Raw genomic sequence first — 19,186 nt, forward strand, 5'->3', positions numbered from 1 at the left:
GGCCATACAGGCCATCTAGTCATAGAATCATAGAATCATAGAATCATAGAGTTGGAAGGGGCCATACAGGCCATCTAGTCATAGAATCATAGAATCATAGAATCATAGAATCATAGAATCATAGAGTTGGAAGGGGCCATACAGGCCATCTAGTCATAGAATCATAGAATCATAGAATCATAGAGTTGGAAGGGGCCATACAGGCCATCTAGTCATAGAATCATAGAATCATAGAATCATAGAGTTGGAAGGGGCCATACAGGCCATCTAGTCATAGAATCATAGAATCATAGAATCATAGAGTTGGAAGGGGCCATACAGGCCATCTAGTCATAGAATCATAGAATCATAGAATCATAGAATCATAGAGTTGGAAGGGGCCATACAGGCCATCTAGTCATAGAATCATAGAATCATAGAATCATAGAGTTGGGAGGGGCCATACAGGCCATCTAGTCATAGAATCATAGAATCATAGAATCATAGAGTTGGAAGGGGCCATACAGGCCATCTAGTCATAGAATCATAGAATCATAGAATCATAGAGTTGGAAGGGGCCATACAGGCCATCTAGTCATAGAATCATAGAATCATAGAGTTGGAAGGGGCCATACAGGCCATCTAGTCCAACCCCCTGCTCAACGCAGGATCAGTCCTAAGAATGTAGGCAGCTTTAAGCAGCTGCTATGATCATGGCAACAGAGGGCTTTTCTGCATGTGTCATCTCCTGACGTGTCCCCGTATCTGTGGAACTGCCTCCTCCCCAGTGCTCCTCAGAGAAAGCTATGGTCATGCATACAAAACCTGCTCAAGCTCTTTGGCATCAGAGAAATCAAACTGGCCTCAGCCAGAGGTGGGGCCTTTTGGGGCCTGGCACCGGCATGGTGGAAAGCTCTTCCAGATGAGATCAAGGTCCCACAGGATTTCAAACAAATCAGAGCTATCCCACCAGACCTGTGATTGAGGCCTACAGAATACCACCAATAGGTGGACTCCCTATAAACACACAACATATGCAGATGTGGAAAGGTTTCCATCTGTATGCCATAAAATGAATCACTGTGGCACTTTACCCCCTATCCCCCCACTGGAACAATAATAATAACTTTATTTTTATAGCCCGCCTTTGCTCAGGGTAGATAACGATACGATTAACTTTACATAGTAATGATGCTCCCTGGATTTTAAATGTTTTAGCTTTTAAATTTTTTATTGTTAAATTTTAAAATTCAGCGGATGGATGGATAGAAATTGGTTGGTTGGTTGATTGATTGATCTGGGCTTTTCCTTCTTTTTCGGATGTGATTAGCTCCCTCTAGTGGCCCCTTCGATATTTCATCCCTGTCTCTTCAGCTTACTCGTAAATAAGCTGTGAAATATCGAAGGGACCACTAGAGGGAGTAAAACAAATGCAGAAAAGGAAACAACACTAGCACACAAGCGACAAAAAATAAGCTGTGTGGAAAAGCTCAGAGATTGCAGGCGGAAGGTTAACATCCTCTTGAAGGGAGGCGAAATCACTTTTAGAATATTCATTAAAGTTGAAAGGACACTTTGGGAAATTCAGCCACGGATTCGCTGATGCACCAAACAGTCACCCCTTCTTTCCTCTCTTTCCCAATCCCAAAGCTCGGGCCAAATTACACCGTTCTTTGTTCTTTTCACAGGGGAGCTGTATGACTTGGATGCCGCTTCACTCCAGCTTAAAGTCATAAATTATGTGAGTACTCTGGACCCAGGGCTCTGACTTTCATTGTGTCTGCATTCGTTGCTTCTCTCCATCTCTATTGGATGAAAAGAGTTGCCAGTTCTGGCTAGGCAGATTCCTGGAGATATTGGGGCTCATGCATGTGGACTTCAGGGTTTGTGTAGGGGCTCTTGGTGGGGCGTGATGCAATAGACTTCCTGCTCCATGGCAGCCGTTCTTTCCAGGGGGGACTGATCTATGTCATCTGGAGATCTGTTGTAATGCCAGGAGATCTCCAGACCCCACCTGGAGGCTGGCAACCCCGTTTCTGTTCCTGCCATCCTCCGTCAGGCCAAGTTTGGCCATGTGTGGAGACAAAGATGACTTTACGCCTTCCAGCTTGCCCACTCCCAGCCTCCCCAAACTCCCAGAAGTCAGCTTTACAATTGCATTCAAATTTACTCTCCACCTCACCTACCCCACAGGGTTGTTGTGAGGATAAAAAGGAGGAAAGGAAGTGTAGGCCACTTTGGGTCCCCATCGGAGAGAAAGGGGGTGGGATATAAAATTTAAAAAACAAACAAATAAAATTTAAAAACAAACATTTCATAAATTTCATAATTTCATAAAATTTAGGGATAATAGTTTTCCGGGTCAAGACAGGGAGCCATGTTAGTCTGTCTAGCCACAGAAAAGAGCAAGAAACCAGGAATAAAGGGGAGGAGAGTTTGGGGGTCCCTGCTCACTTCTTCAGATACAGTGAGAACGAGAGTCCATTTGTCCTTATATCCATTCTGTGTGGCTAAATATGGAGCCTTCCAGGGAGACAGATCAAGAAAGGTGCCCATGTGAGTCTGACTGCAGCAGCAGCAGCAGAAAACAGCCAGAATCCAGGAGCCCCTTCAAGACTAACACAATTTGTGGCAGGAAAGGAGCTTCCAGGAGTCCCTGCTCACTTCTTCAGGCACAGCTAGAATGGGAGTCCATCTGTCCTTATTTTGCTACGTTGATGGATTCCCATTCTGTACGGCTAAATGTGGTGCCTTCCACGGAGACAGATCTCAGGGTTCCGCAGGGCCTGCAAGACGGAGCTCTTCTGCCAGGGTCAATAAAATCGAGTCCTCCTTTGTCCTTGTGACATATGGACGCCCCTGGGAGGGAGCCTAGCATCGCCCCTAACATCTTGTCAACACTGCCGGAAATGGGTGAGATGAAGAATCCGAGTCTGGTGATAGATAGTTGTGGTTGCCAACTATGCCATTTTTATCTGTTTTGTATTGTATTTTATTGGTAATCTTGTCGTCTTGTGGGTGTGCTGTTTTTATTATGTTTTTGTCAACCACCACCAGCTGGCTGGTATGGGAGTTGGAAGTATAGAAATTGAATGAATGAATGAATGAATGAATGAATGAATGAATGAATGAATGAATGAATGAATGAATGAATGAATGAATGAATGAGATGCACAATTGTGTTTGCCTGTAGCAGCAGAAAAGGGCCAAAGTCCAGCAGCACCTTCAAGACTAACAAAATGTGTGTCTGGGGGTGTGAGCTTTCAAGAATCACTGCTCACTCCTTCAACAACTCAAAGCTTGTGAATATTTAAGGTGCTACTGGACTCAGTTTTTAGGCCAAGAAAACTGTACTTAACAACTGCATTTAAGGCTTAACAAATGTGTTCAGGCTTAGAGTATCCTTTCAGAGTGGCATTAAGAATATCAACCCCTTAATTAAAACCGATGTATTTGTTGCATCGCAATACCCCCCGTATGCTCGCTGCGGGATACAGAAGTCCTGAAGCTGTACAGCTGTTTTGTATTTAAGCACATTAACAAATCACTTAATCCTTTGTTTGCTGAAGCCTTGAACAGATTAGAGGCTGAGTTTACTACGCCGGGCACAGGAGCTTTGAGTCTTGAAGGAGATCGTCCAGATAAGTGTTGTGTATGGAGTGCAACTGAGCACTAGCATCAGGGATGCATAATTACCATTGGCTGGATCCAGCCTGCTATTGGTGGTTGCAGTTACCCAATCAGAGGGCTCCTCTTAGCTACAGCCCAACCTCTGGACTGTACATACATTCAGGTGGTGGGCTGTTGTTTCAGTTAAGTTGGACACAATCAGTTAAGAGCTGATGCGCACAAGCCTTATTGAGCATACCCTCCTTTTCTGATGGTCCCATGGATGGGGGGAGGTCTCCAGTCCTCCTCTGCCCATTCTGCTTCCCTGCCCACCATCTTCTGGTGAGGTATATCCCTCGGTTCTAGCTAACAGGAAGGGCTGGAAGGATGATGGACAATGATGTACACTGGCTGCCGGGCAAGAGACATTAGGGGCAGTTGGACTTCACCTCCCCCTGTGGCATGGCCTGTTTATTCGTTGGAGGCTGCCCTGCCAAGGGTGGGTCAGGAGCGACCTGCTTTGCCTCCAAGGTCTGACCTTTGTAGCCACCCCTGCTGTTAGTCCAGGCATACCCTTATCCCATCAGATCTTGGAGGCAAAGCAAGGCCGACCCTTGGAAGGGCGACCCCCCAAGAAATGCCAGGGCCATGACCCAGGGGCAGGTGGACATCTCTTGCCCGGCAGCCAGGCCATCTAAGGCAGGGATTCCCAACTAGGAGTCCACAGACTCCCAGGGGTCTGCAGGAGCTCCAGAGGGGGTCCGCGACCTTTCCTCTCCCACTTTAACAGGCTTGGCCCCAAGCTGGGGAACCAGCTGCTTCCTGTGAATGAGTGAGCACTCATTGTCTCTGTGCCTGGGAGGGGATGGAGCCCGCACGCCTACTCCCTCCTTAAACCGCGCCATGTCTCCGTCCATCCTCCTTGCAGTCATATATTTTCTAATCAGACAGTTATTCTCTCTCACTAGTGGTTCCACACCCCTACCCTAACTGGGCTTTTTTCTGAAGAAGTGAGCTGTGACACATGAAAGCACCTATCCTCCTGAACATTTGGTTAATCTCAAAGGTGCTCCCGGACTCTGGCTCTTTTCTGCTGCTCCAGACAGACTCACGCGGCTCCCTCTCTTGGAAGGCACCTTGGGAGGCACCACGTTGAGCCACACAGAATGGAGATCCACCAACTTTAGGATATAAGGACCGATAGACTCCCGTTCTAGCTATATCTGAAGAAGGGAGCAGTGATTCATGAAGGCTCCTCCCTGCCACCAACTGGGTCAATCTTTAAGGTGCTCCTGGATTCTTGCTCTTTTCCAGGGCTATGGACAGACGGACAGAATTGCCCATCTCGTTTCATCTCCACAGAAGGGGCCACATTTAGCAACCTTGAGACAGCCTAAAAAATGATTGAATGAATGACAACGAATGAATGAATGAACAAATGAATGAACAGATGATGGCCAGAAGGATCCCCATTCTAGCTGTATCTGAAAGGAGTGAGCCCTGACTCAGGAAAGCTCCTCTCCTGCCCGCAATTTTGTTAAGTCTTGCTGCTGGGCTCTGGCTCTGGCTCTTTTCTCCTGCTCCAGATAGACTCACACAACCCCCATTCTGGTTTCTTAAGAAAGCGAGAAAACAACCCTTTCCTGATACGCTATACAGAAGCCTTGCTGAACGCCCTCCAGAGGGGCCTGGGCCTCACAGGCAGAACACTTGTTTGGCATGTAGAAGGACCAGGCAGGAGGGGATGTGGAAGGCCTCAGTCTGAGACCCTGGAGAGCAGCTGCCAGTCTGGGTGGGCAATACTGACTTGGATGGAAGGCAGTAGAAGGCAGATTCATCTATGGCAGAGGGCCAGGGCTCAGTGGCAGCACCTCTGCTTGGCATGCAGAAGGTCCCAAGTTCAATCCCCGGCATATCCAGCCGATAAGACCATTTCCCCTGGAAATGGAGCCAGCCTCTTTTGTGTGGCATTGCTAACAGCCTCTTTCTCTCTCGCAGCTGAAGCAGGAAACCCAGTCCCCGTGCTGCTGCCTCCTCTTGGTCTCCGAAGACAACCACCAGCTGTTCTGCCAGGTGAGCTATGCTGAAGTTGCATGCGCAGTCCCTGCTGAGTGCGCGTCATGTGCAAACTGCCAGCAAGCTGCTTTCCACTCAGGGCGGCCCTATGAATTAAGGGCCCCCAAACATCCTTAAATCTACAAATTAATGGGCCCCAAACATCCCTTGGGTAACGGAGGCCCCTCGTGGCTCCCTTGGTTGAGTCGGATTCAGGTAGATCACCATGTCGGTCTGAAGTAACCGAACAAAATTTGAGTCCAACGGCACCCTTAAGACCGGCAAAGATTTATTCAAGGCGCGAGATCATTGTGTACAGTCGCCTGGCAACCAATGAGAGATGGGGGGAGCAGCAGGGAGGCCCCTCTGACTTGCAGCGACGGATCTACATCACTGACCATGTGACCTGGAAGTGACATCATCACATCTGGGACATCAAGGCGAGCCTCTAGCATTTGGGCAAAAACTCTATGGTAAATTTGGCTTCTAACGTAGATTTTTTGCCTGAATACCAGAGTGCCGCCCCAATGACCCGGCTGCGATGATGTCATTTCTGGATCACATGGGCAGTGATGTAGATACATCACTGCGCATCTGATGGATCTCACTGTCTTTCGGGGTAAGTTCTCCCCCTCCTCGCCTGCCACCTGGCAGGGCGGTGGGGACCTCATTCTCCACCATTCTCCAAATAATCTCCCCCTGTGTTCCCATTGGCTAAATTGGAGACTTCCTGCTCCTTTGAACAGACTTCCTCCCTGATTCCCTCCACAACAACAGTTAATCAGTTAGAGAGGAGAGAGAGAGAGAGAGAGTCCTAACAGTTAGTCAGTTAGGACTCTCCTCTCCTCTCCTCTCCTCTCCTCTCCTCTCCTCTCCTCTCCTCTCCTCTCCTCTCCTCTCCTCTCCTCTCCTCTCCTCTCCTCCCCTCCCCTCCCCTCCCCTCCCCTCCCCTCCCCTCTCCTCTCCTCTCCTCTCCTCTCCTCTCCTCTCCTCTCCTCTCCTCTTTACAAAGCTGTTTCTCCTCAGTAAAGCTCTTTATTCTTTAAGCAGACAGTGGCATATATAAAATCTCCTTGGCATATTTAAAATCTGCCAACACAGACAAACCAGCGTCACAAGGCTGTTTTCCAGACAAACTCTAGAAGGGGAGAATGTTGGAAGCCGCCCCCACTGAAAAGCAAAGTGGGATATAAATGCAGAAAATAAATAAAGCGCTTTGTGATGTACGTGGCAGCAGAGGGGGGGGGCCTTTTGCTCTCACCCCACCCCCATTATCCCCCAATCCCCCGTAATCTTGTGGGATTTTACTTCCGAACATGGTTTGTTATTGGCTTTAAGTAAGATTCCTTTCCTTATTGGGCTAAATATGGTTCCTAAACCTTTTTTCTCTTGGTTCAAACACCAACAAGCAGGAACTGAGCCCTGAGAAATCAGCGTCTTGTCTTTCGAGATTCTCCGCTGCTGTTTCGTATTAGAGCATCACCGGTACCTTCCCCGCCTCAGTTGCTCCCCCCCCCCAAAAAAAAAACCTCACCCCGCGAATGTCCTGAGTGAAAAAGCAAAGTATTTATTTAACAGCAACATGTTTTAATACCGATTTCCCCCCAAACGGCTTTCCAAAGCAGCTTACAGATTAAAATCAGCCCGTTAATACCCAAAAGCTAATTCAAATGACAGCTAAAATGTTGTAAAATGTTCCATAAATCGCAAACCGGGGGAAACAATCGGGCTCGGGAAGATTATATTTCCATCCCAAGCGCCTGTCAGGAGGAAAGAAGCTTTTGCCGGCCTGTAAAACAAGACGAGGGAGACAGAGAGAAAGACGGGCCTGGCAGGGAGGCAGGGCGGGCAAGAGAGGGAAGGAAGAGGGGCTGGGGGCTGGCAGAGGCCACTGGAGGGGGACACAGCAGACAGAGGGCCAGCCCAGTCCATGAATGTAAGGTCAAATCCAACCGCTTAAGGCAGGGGTAGTCAAACTGCGGCCCTCCAGATGTCCATGGACTACAATTCCCATGAGCCCCTGCCAGCATTCGCTGGCAGGGGCTCATGGGAATTGTAGTCCATGGACATCTGGAGGGCCACAGTTTGATTACCCCTGCCTTAAGCAGTGTTCAACAATACACCGGCAGCAATAGATGGAATCTTGGGCTCATGCACTTTATCCTCCTTGCTGGATAAAGAAGAAGAAGAGTTGGGTTTTATACCCCGCTTTTCACTGCCCAAAGGAGTCTCCAAGTGACTTAAACAGTCCCTTTCTCTCCCTGCAATAGGGACCCAGTGATGTAGGTGGGGCTGAGAAAGCTCTGACAGGACTGCTCTGTGAGAACAGCCCTATCAAGACTGCGACTAGTCCAAGGTCGCCCAGCTGGCTGCATGTGGAGGAGCGGGGAATCAAAGCGGGGAATCAACCCCGGCATGCCAGACTAGAAGCGGCCGCTCTTAACCACAACACCAAGCCAATACCCGTTTCCCAAACAGTCTTCAAGGGCAGCCCCAAATTACAGCAGTCTAACCTTGAAGTCTGCAGGCTTGATCGATTCGGGTGCCTTATGCCCTGCGCACATAGCAAGGCCTTTGGAGCTCTTTCTCTGCATAATCGGCACAGGTGATGTTTCAAATTCTTGTTGCTCCCCCTCCAGCCCTTTGGGGACATGGTGCAGGATGAACAGGCGGTTTGTGCGTCCTTTTATCTCCCAATCAGAAACGCTTCCTAAAGCTGCACAGCCTTTACTGTCCTTCACTTCCTTCCTTCCAATGCCTTTAAGCCTTTTTAGCTGTAATTTTGATTTGCTTATTGGTACTTCCAGGTTTTATTTCTCTGGCTTATGCAGGGGGGGGGGAGGGCCTTAATCTTCTGCGTTGTGCAAAGTCCTTTGAGGTCAGAGGTGGTCCCCAAAGGCTCTTAGATGAATACACAGAGGCAGCTTTTCATTGTCCCCGTGGCTTGTTTCTTGCAGGTCGTGGGGGATAAAGTCCTCGAGGAGGAGATCAGTTTTCCCGTGAGTCACTCGACTGTTTTCCATCTGAAACCTTCCGCCGCTGTTTTCCGCCCTGTCGATCATTCCTGGGGGTGCAGGGTAGCATTCTGCAGAACCTCGGCTGTGGCAGGGTCTCGACCCCCTGCAAGAGACCCCACTGCTTATTTACATGGAGTTCCTGAGATGCTCAAAGGAGAGGAAGGCATATAAATATTCCCAATAAATAAAAAGGAAGAGGGAGGATTGTTCTGGCTTTGCCTGCCCAGCTTCTTCTGACGAGAGTGGAGCAGGGAGGCTTCTATTCGGAGTTGGAGTCCAAGTCTTTGGAGAAGGGCTGCGGCTGACACACCAGGTAGCCACAGGGAGAGGCCATGGCTCAGGGGGAGAGCCTCTGCTTCGCATGCGGAAGGTCCCAGGTTCAATCCCCAGCATCTCCAGTTAAAAGGACCAGGCAGGAGGGGATGGGAAAGACCTTGACCTGAGACCCTGTCTCAGTGGCAGAGCCCCTGCTTGGCCTGCAGAAGGTTCCAGGTTCAATCCCTGGCATCTACAGTTGAAAGGACTAGGCAGGAAGGGATGGGATGGGAAAGACCTTGACCTGAGACCCTGTCTCAGTGGCAGAGCCCCTGCTTGGCCTACAGAAGGTCCCAGGTTCAATCCCCGGCATCTCCAGTTAAAAGGACCAGGCAGGAGGGGATGGGAAAGACCTTGACCTGAGACCCTGGCTCAGTGGTAGAGCCTCTGCTTGGCCTGCAGAAGGTCATAGGTTCAGTCCCCGGCAGCATCTCCAGTGATGAAAAGGACCAGGCAGGAGGCGAGGGGAAAGACCTCCACCTGAGACCCTGGGGAGGCAAATACAGGCCAAAATCCCGTTTGCCTTTTTAGCTACTGAGTCACACTGCTGACTCATGTTCAGACCCCCAGATCCTTTTCACACGTACTACTGCCAAGACAAGTCTCACCCATCCTATAGTGAGGCATTTGTGTTTTCCTACCTAAATGCAGAACTTTACATTTTTCACTATTAAAATTCATTTTAGCCCAGTATTCTCGTGAGGGTCCATCCAGTCCAGCCTCCCATCTCCTGCAGTGGCCAGTCAGTTATTCTGGAGGGCCAGCCACAGGGCAGGGAGGCTGAGGCTCTTGGATCCAGAGGTTGACTTCCCCTAAATGAGGAGGTCCCTCTCAGTCGCCATGGTGAGAAGAATCTGCAGGTAATCTTCCACAGATCTGTCTAATCCCATATTTGACTTCCTCATCGTATGAAGATGCCGGCCCCAAATAATGCCCCTGGATTCGGAAGTTCCGTTCTGGTGTCCTGGCTATCGGACCAGCCCTCCCAGGACTTCTATCAAAATACTTTCAAAGAACCTCAGGCCGGTATGAATTCCACAGGCTGCAGTTCAGCAGGTCAAGTTCTCCTGCTCCAAGCCCAGCTGAAACGAACAGCAGCAAGCCATGCGGCCGGTAGAGCTGGGGTCATGACCCTGTTCGAGAGACAGCCCCGTTAGCGGTGTCTCCAGATGGCTCGATAGAGCGATCCGTCTCCGCCAGGCGGATCGCGCAGGTAGATAATAGCGCCGTAAACGGTGACGGCAGGAAGGTTAAGTGATGTTTGTGCTCAGGACGCTGTGCCGAGAAACGCCGGCGCGTCTGTCTCCTTGATTTATGTACTGTACATAATCTTCTCCTGCTGAAATATTCAACAGCCTTCAGAAGGCTCCGGCACGGTTGTGCATGTCACCGTGATAAGGGCGTCGGATGCAGAGAGAATGCCAAAACCCACCGTGCTCTGCACAGCGGAGCTCTAGTAGAAAGGGGTTGCATTCAATTGCATCATTAATAAAGATCTTTATTAATCTCTCTAAGCGGCAGCCTCTGATCTGGAGAACTGGGTTTGGTTTCACGCTCCAAATGCAGCCGGCTGCGTGACCTTGGGACCGTCGCAGTTCTCCCGGAGCTCTCTCAGCCTCACCTCCCTCACAGGTTGTCTGTTGCGGGGGATTGTAAGCAGCTTTGATACTCCTTCGGGTAGTGAAAAGCGGGCTATTTTAAAAAGAACTTCTGCTTCTTGAGCTAGGCCGGATCTGTGTTTGACCTCCACCGTAGTGGAGCCCTCTGAGCAGAAATGTAGCAAGGACTGCCTTCTGAAGGGCAAGGGTAGCCAAACTGTGGCTCTCCAGATGTCCATGGACTACAATTCCCATGAGCCCCTGCCATGCTGGCAGGGGCTCATGGGAATTGTAGTCCATGGACATCTGGAGAGCCACGATTTGGCCACCGCTGCTGTAGGGAAAAAGGAACTCTTTCTTAGCAAAACAAGGGGCACAGAGGAAGCCCTGTTCCCGTAAATCATAATATCGCAGAGCTGGAGAAGTACAGATGTCAGCCAAGAGACTCAGCAAAGAGACAACTAAGAGGCATCACAATAAAGTGTCTATAAAACTATGCCAGGGGAGGAGAGAGCTGGCAAGAGAGTTCCCAAAATTTAGATTGGATAGGCTGTACATTCAGGATGAACCAAAGGATACATTACTTTATACAAGAGTGACTAAAATGTGGATTTATTTGGCCAGATAATGTAGTCAAGGCCACAGGTGTAGGTGGCTTTACAAGGGGGTTAGTCAAGTTTATGGAGGAGGAGAGTCCATTTGCGGTGACTGAAAGGAACTTCCACATCCAGGGGCAGTCCACCTCTGAATCGTAGAGCTCGGAGGCAACATCTGGACAGGCCTCAGTCTCTGAGTCCTGTTCTTGTCGCTCCAAACGAACTGGTTTGAGAGTGGATTTGGGGCGAGATGGGCCTCTGGTCCATTCCCGCATCTTTGCAGGTTCTTATCTTCTAATACTCTTAACAAAGTTACCACCGAAAACGGTACCCAGGTAGGATGTCAGCCCCAAGCCCTGGACATAAATGGAGTCGGTCGTCCTTAGAGTCCAGACCCCGCAAATGTCCCACATTTCCCAGCCTATGTTGTGAGATCACAGTGCAAGGCAAATTCAACTCAATGAGAGAAAGTTAGAACCAGATCTTACTCCGAATTAACTTATGGGCCTCCGCTCAAGATTACGGGATGGGGTCATGCCCTTCCATTGCCCTGCCAGTGGTGGAAAATGCCCGCTAAGGAGTTGCACGTGAGTAGGAGTCAAGTAAGGATCATCATAATTTACAGACTGTGAGCACCCAGATGGGGAGCAATCATTTCCCAGACACCACTCAGCACATGGCCTTCTCCTGGGGTCAGAATCTAAGGGAGCAATTCTAAGCTGGTCTACTCATGCGATTCAGTGGGGTCTACTCCCGGGAAAGTCTCTTTAGGATGGATGTCTATCGCCATCAGTATTTAGGGAGGGGCTGTGGCACATTGGTAGAGCCTCTGCTTAGCACGCAGAAGGTCCAAGGTTCGATCCTCAGCATCTCCAGTTAAAAAGGACCAGGCAGGAGGGGAGGGGAAAGGCCTTGGGAGCTTATGGGTAGAGCTTCTGCTGAGCATGCTTTCTGATACCTGTGGCTGATACAGGCCAGTGATGCATTAGGGTGCAACTGAAGTTCAGGAATCAATTTAAAATGTGTAGCCACAACCCTGCGTCCTCATGCTCCAGTCTGAAGGTGGTGTTAGTATATGCAGGATTTGTTGTGTGCCTGATTCAGCTGAATATGAAGACTATGCTACGGGGGGGGGGGCATCGGAGGAGGTGTGTCCTTAGCATATTTAGATAAGAAACTGTCTGGTATTTTTTTCAAATTCTCTCCTCCTGCATCCTGATTGGCTCCATGGGAGACTTCCTGCTCCTTTGGAGACACTCCCTTCCTGCTTGCCTCCAGTTAGTCAGTTAGACTGTTAGGACTCTCTCTCTCTCCCCTCTCTTCTCTACACAGTTGTTTCTCTTCTCAATTAAGGTATTTGTTCTTTAAGCTACTGGTGCTTTACCTCCAGTTTTGCATATTTTAGCATATTTAAAGTCTGCCGACAGGTGGGAGGGGTGTTGTAAAGAAGGAAGTCAGAAAGCAGAGGCATCATGCCAAAAAACTATTTCCTGCCCTGTTTTAAATCATTTCTCCCCTGCTTTCATCGAGCTGATGACATCTTGCATCATACCTCTGCATCGTGTCTCCTTTCTTCGCAACTCCGCCTTCGGACTGGGATATATAACGGATCTCCATTCCAGCTTGTATCTGATGAAGGGAGCTCGGGCTCCCAAAAGCTCATCTCCCCCCCCCCCACTCCCCACCCCAGTTTGTTTGGTCCCGTGGGACTCAAATCTCACCCAAGGGCATGTGTGAAATCTGGAAATTCCAGTAAACTGCAACCAGAGCGTGTCTCAATTTTTATTATTGTTGTTTTTTGCCCCTGCACTCATCCGTCATTTCTCACTGCCATCTTTTGTTCTCCCGCAGCTCACATTTGGACGGCTGGGAAAGGTGGTGGAGGAGAAGAAGTCGATCACTCTGCAAGATATCAGCGTGGTGAGCAGGATTCCCTCCCAGCAGCAGGCGGGAGCCGCAGAGGGTCTGGCACGACCTGGGAGAAATAACAGCGGCACTTTAATGGTGGTTCTTAGCCTAACGTTGCCCATCTCCCTATCATCGGGGGCCTGGGAGTGTTCCCAAAAAGTGGGTGTTTTATGCCCCGTGCTACCTCCTCTGGGATGAAGTTGGAATTAGACAGCTGCGGGTCATGGAATCATAGAATGTGAAGGGTCCTCCAGGGTCATCTAGTCCAACCCCCTGCAGAATGCAGGAAATTCACAACTACCTGCCCACCCACAGTGACCCCAATTTCATGCCTCAGTGATTCCCCCCCCCCAAAAAAAATCCCTGGCCAATCTGGCCTGGAGGAAATTTGCCTCCTGACCCCTAAGTGGTGATGGGCATTTCCCTGGGCATGCAAGGAAGGGCCACAAGAGCCAAGCACCAAGACCATCCCCTCTGCCCACCCACTCACAATCTGCCTAAATTTTTATTAATCAGAGCCTGTTTAGAAGTAGAGTTGGCCATTCTGTTGGACCAGCCAGCAGGGGATTGGAGGGGGGGATTTACCAGGAACGAGGAGGGAAGATACAAGAAGCAAACATGGCATTGCTACAGAGCCCAGAAGTGACGTAGGTGGTGATCTGGTTTATGGGCAAAGCCTCTACGGCAGGATCATAGAACCATGGCGTTGGAAGGCACCCCTGGGGTCACCTAGTCCAACCCCCTGCAGAATGCAATTACTTAGTTATTTATTTTCAAATTCATATCCCTTCTCTGGGGGCTTGTGGCAGCATACACCATATTAGCTTCCTACCTTAGCATTTTGCCCCCAAATGAGAGCGTCTTCCCCTTACCTGATATCACCAGGTGACATGTGGTGTTTACTTCCTGGTTTTTTACTGGTGGGGGGGAGTGGGAAGTCATTTCCCCCAATTCCTTAAAACTCCAAACTGCAGGGAGAGGCTCCAAACGGGGGGGGGGGTCCCCTGCCCCCAACTGCGGGCCGTCTGCCCTATTTAGAATGGTTTCTCTTTGTATTGTGAGCAATCTTTCCTGGGATCCTCTCTTTGGGCCAATCGGTGGCTTGTGGAGATCATGACTTGCAGGAGGTCACTCAGAGGGGCTCAGTACAAATGCAAGGGGGAGAAGGCTCAGGGAGCTGGCCTCATAAGCTGAGCAAACGGTATTTTGGAGTGGAGGGACAGGTCACTGCTTATGAGAGGAGAAATGAGACCACAGCAATGGCTTTATTCGGGGAAGTCTCGATGTGATCCCCCTCTCCTGGTTTGTTTGCAAGTTAGGAGCTTCAGAGGTAGAGCAGCAGAAGAAAATACTGAATATTAAAATACAAATATTTGTGCGCACATTTAAACATTAAAAAACATCAACATTAGGCTCCCACTATTGTACGAATCCAGAGCATATTGACGCATGGATAAAAGATCAGATACAACCCCCCCCCCCCCGAACCTCTTGGGGTCTTTCTCAGTGATCTGATATTTTAAATACACCCATGTTATATAATAATAGAGCCTCTTGTGGCGCAGAGTGGTAAAGCAGCAGACATGCAGTCTGAAGCTCTGCCCATGAGGCTGGGAGTTCGATCCCAGCAGCTGGCTCAAGGTTGACTCAGCCTTCCCTCCTTCCGAGGTCGGTAAAATGAGTCCCCAGCTTTGGTAATTCGGCCTCTTATGGTGCAGAGTGGCAAGGCAGCAGACATGCAGTCTGAAAGCTCTGCCCATGAGGCTGGGAGTTCGATACCAGCAGCTGGCTCAAGGTTGACTCAGCCTTCCCTCCTTCCGAGGTCGGTAAAATGAGTCCCCAGCTTTGGTAATTCGGCCTCTTATGGTGCAGAGTGGCAAGGCAGCAGACATGCAGTCTGAAGCTCTGCCCATGAGGCTGGGAGTTCGATCCCAGCAGCTGGCTCAAGGTTGACTCAGCCTTCCCTCCTTCCGAGGTCGGTAAAATGAGTCCCCAGCTTTGGTAATTCGGCCTCTTATGGTGCAGAGTGGCAAGGCAGCAGACATGCAGTCTGAAAGCTCTGCCCATGAGGCTGGGAGTTCGATACCAGCAGCCGGCTCAAAGTGGACTCAGCCTTCCCTCCTTCCGAGGTCGGTAAAATGAGTCCCCAGCTTGCTGGGGGGTAAACGGTAATGACTGGGGAAGGCACTGGCAAACCACCCCGTATTGAGTCTGCCATGAAAACGCTGGAGGGCGTCACCCCAAGGGTCAGCCATGACCTGGTGCTTGCACAGGGGAGACCTTTACCTTTTATATAAAAATGGGGACTAAAAGATGGTAAAATATAAGGAAGAGACGGCTGCTTGGGAGGGGGGCTCTGTGGCCTCGGCCCCTCCTCAAACCCTGCCCCCCAAAATCTCCCAAGTATGTGAGTGTCAGATCCCCAGACACCAAAGCAATTATTATTAAAGATTTGTCAACTGATTAAAAAAGAGGAAAAAAATAGTACAAAAAAGGAAGGAGAAAGAAAAAAAAATGCAATGAACACAAACATCAATCACGATGCATTAATTTTTTAAGCCGGCAACCGGTTCATAAACTGTAATCCGTCCTTCAGGTTTATCAGTCGAGATCTGGCTTCCTTCTGGAAATTAAAATTAATCCTGTGTTTGCTTTCTTTAATTACTACGCCAGCCTGTCTTGACTTTACCGTTGAGAAGCCTCGGAAACATCCTTCAAGCTTTAAGTGACCCTGGAAGCCGCCTGATGGTGCAGAACAGGGCTGAGAAGCAGAGCTCTGGACACGCCCACCCGGGTCCCTCCCCTCCCCACCCCCTGCAGGCCCATCATTGGCCATTTGGGGAGGGGGTGGGGTCAACATGACCATATATGGTCTCACAACCTGATAAATGCTTAACCAGTTCTGAAAATACATATAAGATTAATGAACTCCCGCCCATTCGGGAAACCCTTCCACGGCCGTAAGGAAACCCCAGGGGTTCACAAAACCCTGGCTGAGAAAGCCGCCCTTAATGACAGGTGTCATCCGATCATTTGTGGCTCGTTTTAACCTGAGGGTGGGGATGGGGTTGCCAGTCTCCAGGTGGTGACTGGAGATCTCCTGCTATTACAGCTGCCCTTCAGATAACAGAATCATAGAATAGAGTTGGAAGGGACCTCCTGGGTCATCTAGTCCAACCCCCTGCACTGTGCAGGACACTCACAACCCTCTCGCTCACCCACTGTCACCTGCCACCCCCTTGAGCCTTCCCAGAATCAGCCTCTCCGTCAGATGGCTCTCCAGCCTCTGCTTAAAAATCTCCAAAAATGGAGAACCTACCACCTCCCGAGGAAGCCTGTTCCACTGAGGAACCGCTCTAACTGTCAGGAACTTCTTCCGGAGGTTTAGACGGAATTTAGAATCATAGAATCCTAGAGTTGGAAGGGACCTCCTGGGTCATCTAGTCCAACCCCCTGCACTATGCAGGACACTCACAACCCTCTCGCTCATCCACTGTCACCTGCCACCCCCTTGAGCCTTCCCAGAATCAGCCTCTCCGTCAGATGGCTCTCCAGCCTCTGCTTAAAGATCTCCAAAGAAGGAGAACCCACCACCTCCCGAGGAAGCCTGTTCCACTGAGAAACCGCTCTCACTGTCAGGAACTTCTTCCGGAGGTTTAGACGGAATTTAGAATCATAGAATCCTAGAGTTGGAAGGGACCTCCTGGGTCATCTAGTCCAACCCCCTGCACTATGCAGGACACTCACAACCCTCTCGCTCATCCACTGTCACCTGCCACCCCCTTGAGCCTTCCCAGAATCAGCCTCTCCGTCAGATGGCTCTCCAGCCTCTGCTTAAAGATCTCCAAAGAAGGAGAACCCACCACCTCCCGAGGAAGCCTGTTCCACTGAGAAACCGCTCTCACTGTCAGGAACTTCTTCCGGAGGTTTAGACGGAATTTAGAATCATAGAATCCTAGAGTTGGAAGGGACCTCCTGGGTCATCTAGTCCAACCCCCTGCATGATGCAGGACACTCACAACCCTCTCCCTCATCCCCTGTCACCTGCCACCCTCTTGAGCCTTCACAGAGTCAGCCTCTCCGTCAGATGGCTCTCCAGCCTCTGCTTAAAAATCTGAGATTTCTGCTTAGCCAGAATGGCTTTATTCAGTTCTCCAGATTAGAAGCCGCCGCTCTTAACCACTATGCCAAGGAGCCGGGGGGGGGCTATATTTCCTCCCCACCCCCATGCCCCCCATCCTTAGTCTTCCTCTGTAATAGCAAGAGGCAGAGGAAGAGAACATCAGGGCAATTAATGCGTAGCAATAATTTGACTTATCGCCGGTTTCCTTGCCAGTCAGTGCACTGAACATCGCGCGTTTTGCAATAAATTATCATGAAAACCCAATTAAAATAGGCTTTCTTTAGAAACATGAGAAAAGATGGGAGAGGAAGGGAAAGATACGCTAATGAGGAGAGAAACTGTGGGAAACTCCTAGAGCACCCGGAATATGAAAACAGTGAAGAAGGCTAAATAGAGACAGTTTAAACTATACTAAGGAGCGGGGGGGGGGGCTATATTTTCTCTGCAGGTCCCCTCCTCTGCTGCCCACAGGAACCTTTCCCTGCCCTCCTCCAAGGGACCACCTTTCAGATCCTTCTAGGGAGCCCTCCTGCCCCCTCTCAGCCTCCTCTTCTCCAGGCTGGACCTTCCCAAGTCCCTTAGCCATTCCTGATAGGGCTTGGTTGGTTCCCAGGCCCCGGATCCTCCTCGTCGCTCTCTTCTGCCCCCTCTCCACTTTGCCCAAGTCCTTTTGAAAGGGAGGCCTCCAGAACTGCCCACAGGACTCCAGGTGGGGTCTGGCCAATGCTGTATACAGTGACCTCATGTCAGGTCTTCCTCTTTCTGATGCCTCCCATTCTTCCTAGCTTTGTTGCCTTTTCCGGAGACTCTTCTCAGACTGTGACCAAAGTCCAGTAGCCTCAGTTTTGTCATTTTCACTTCTTGGAATAAAGAAAGACAGACGGTAGGTAGGTAGGTAGGTAGGTAGATAGTTGGATGGATGGTTGGATGGGTGTGTGTGTGTGTGTCTATATAAAATGCCGTCCTCTTGCTGACAGCCTTATCTGGGTCTTGCAAAGGGGGAACCCCCGAGGCTTCCTTCTCGGACTCACTCCGTCTCATGGGGGGATCCTCCTCTTCTGCCTTCTGCTTTTCCTTATGCTGTTGTCCTTTCCGGTGACTCTTGTCTTCTCATAGCATGCTCCAAGCCTGGCAACCTGGCTTGGAAGCCCCCTTTGTTTACCTGGATTACTCCGTGATGTCAAAAACAAATTTCCCCCGGTGGTTTCCTGTGTTTGGGGCAACCAGCCCACCCACCCCTCCTGATGCCCCCAGCCCATTGCCAGGCAAATTGCTTTATTGTAGGGTTGCCAGCTCTGGGCTGGAAGATACCTGGAGATTTGGGGGTAGAGCTGGAAGAGGGCGGGGTTTGCGGAAGGGACGAACTTTGATTGGGTGTAATGCCACAGACTCCGCCCACCAAGGCAGCCCTCTTCTCCGGGGGGAGGCTGGTCTCTGTGGCCTGGAGATTGGCAACTTGACTTCAACCCCGGTCTTGTTTTTCATGTGACTGGCCTGGTCTCTGACCCTGGCCTGGGTTTTTGGCAAAAGGGATTTGGATGTACAGACTAATTAAATACCTGCAAGGCTTGGGAATCCACTCCCCTGGAGGAGCGTTGTGGGGGGAGCATCATGTAAATGTGACCTTTGCAAGAGCAAACAGCAGGCCAGCAGCCTGGCAGGAGGAAGGCTCCTAGGAAGGCCGTCTGGAATATAAACTTTCCTCCCTGACAACGAACGGAGCCGTGGAGGTATTTTCTGAACATACCAATCACTTTGAGAGCCCCGCGTGCCGTCTGAGGCACAAGGAATCTCTCAGAAACAAATGAAAAGGCAAATTAGAGGACATTGGGCCAGTTTGAAAATCTCAGCCTGGCAAGGCATTTCCTTCACCTATACTACAGCTCCCTTGTGGCAGTGTGAGAGCGAGCCCGCGAGGGGGGAGAGTGTGATCTGATCAAACATCTCCCTTTTTTGCATTCACGGACGCCGCCAAATATTGGTAAT

General features: G+C 50.0%; 1 protein-coding gene across 2 annotated transcripts in view; it reads left to right on the plus strand.

Annotated features, from left to right (window-relative positions):
- The window catches only part of LOC143839309 (cGMP-dependent 3',5'-cyclic phosphodiesterase-like), a 343,019-nt gene that overhangs the window by 285,800 nt on the left and 38,033 nt on the right, over positions 1-19,186 (plus strand). For both annotated transcript variants that reach the window (XM_077341142.1, XM_077341143.1), the window contains 4 exons: positions 1,668-1,720; positions 5,587-5,661; positions 8,601-8,642; positions 13,021-13,089. In XM_077341142.1, coding sequence (XP_077197257.1) covers positions 1,668-1,720; positions 5,587-5,661; positions 8,601-8,642; positions 13,021-13,089 — 239 coding nt within the window. The remainder of the gene's footprint in view (positions 1-1,667; positions 1,721-5,586; positions 5,662-8,600; positions 8,643-13,020; positions 13,090-19,186) is intronic.

This window comes from Paroedura picta, chromosome 6 (assembly GCF_049243985.1).
Source record: "Paroedura picta isolate Pp20150507F chromosome 6, Ppicta_v3.0, whole genome shotgun sequence".
Taxonomy (NCBI): domain Eukaryota; kingdom Metazoa; phylum Chordata; class Lepidosauria; order Squamata; family Gekkonidae; genus Paroedura; species Paroedura picta.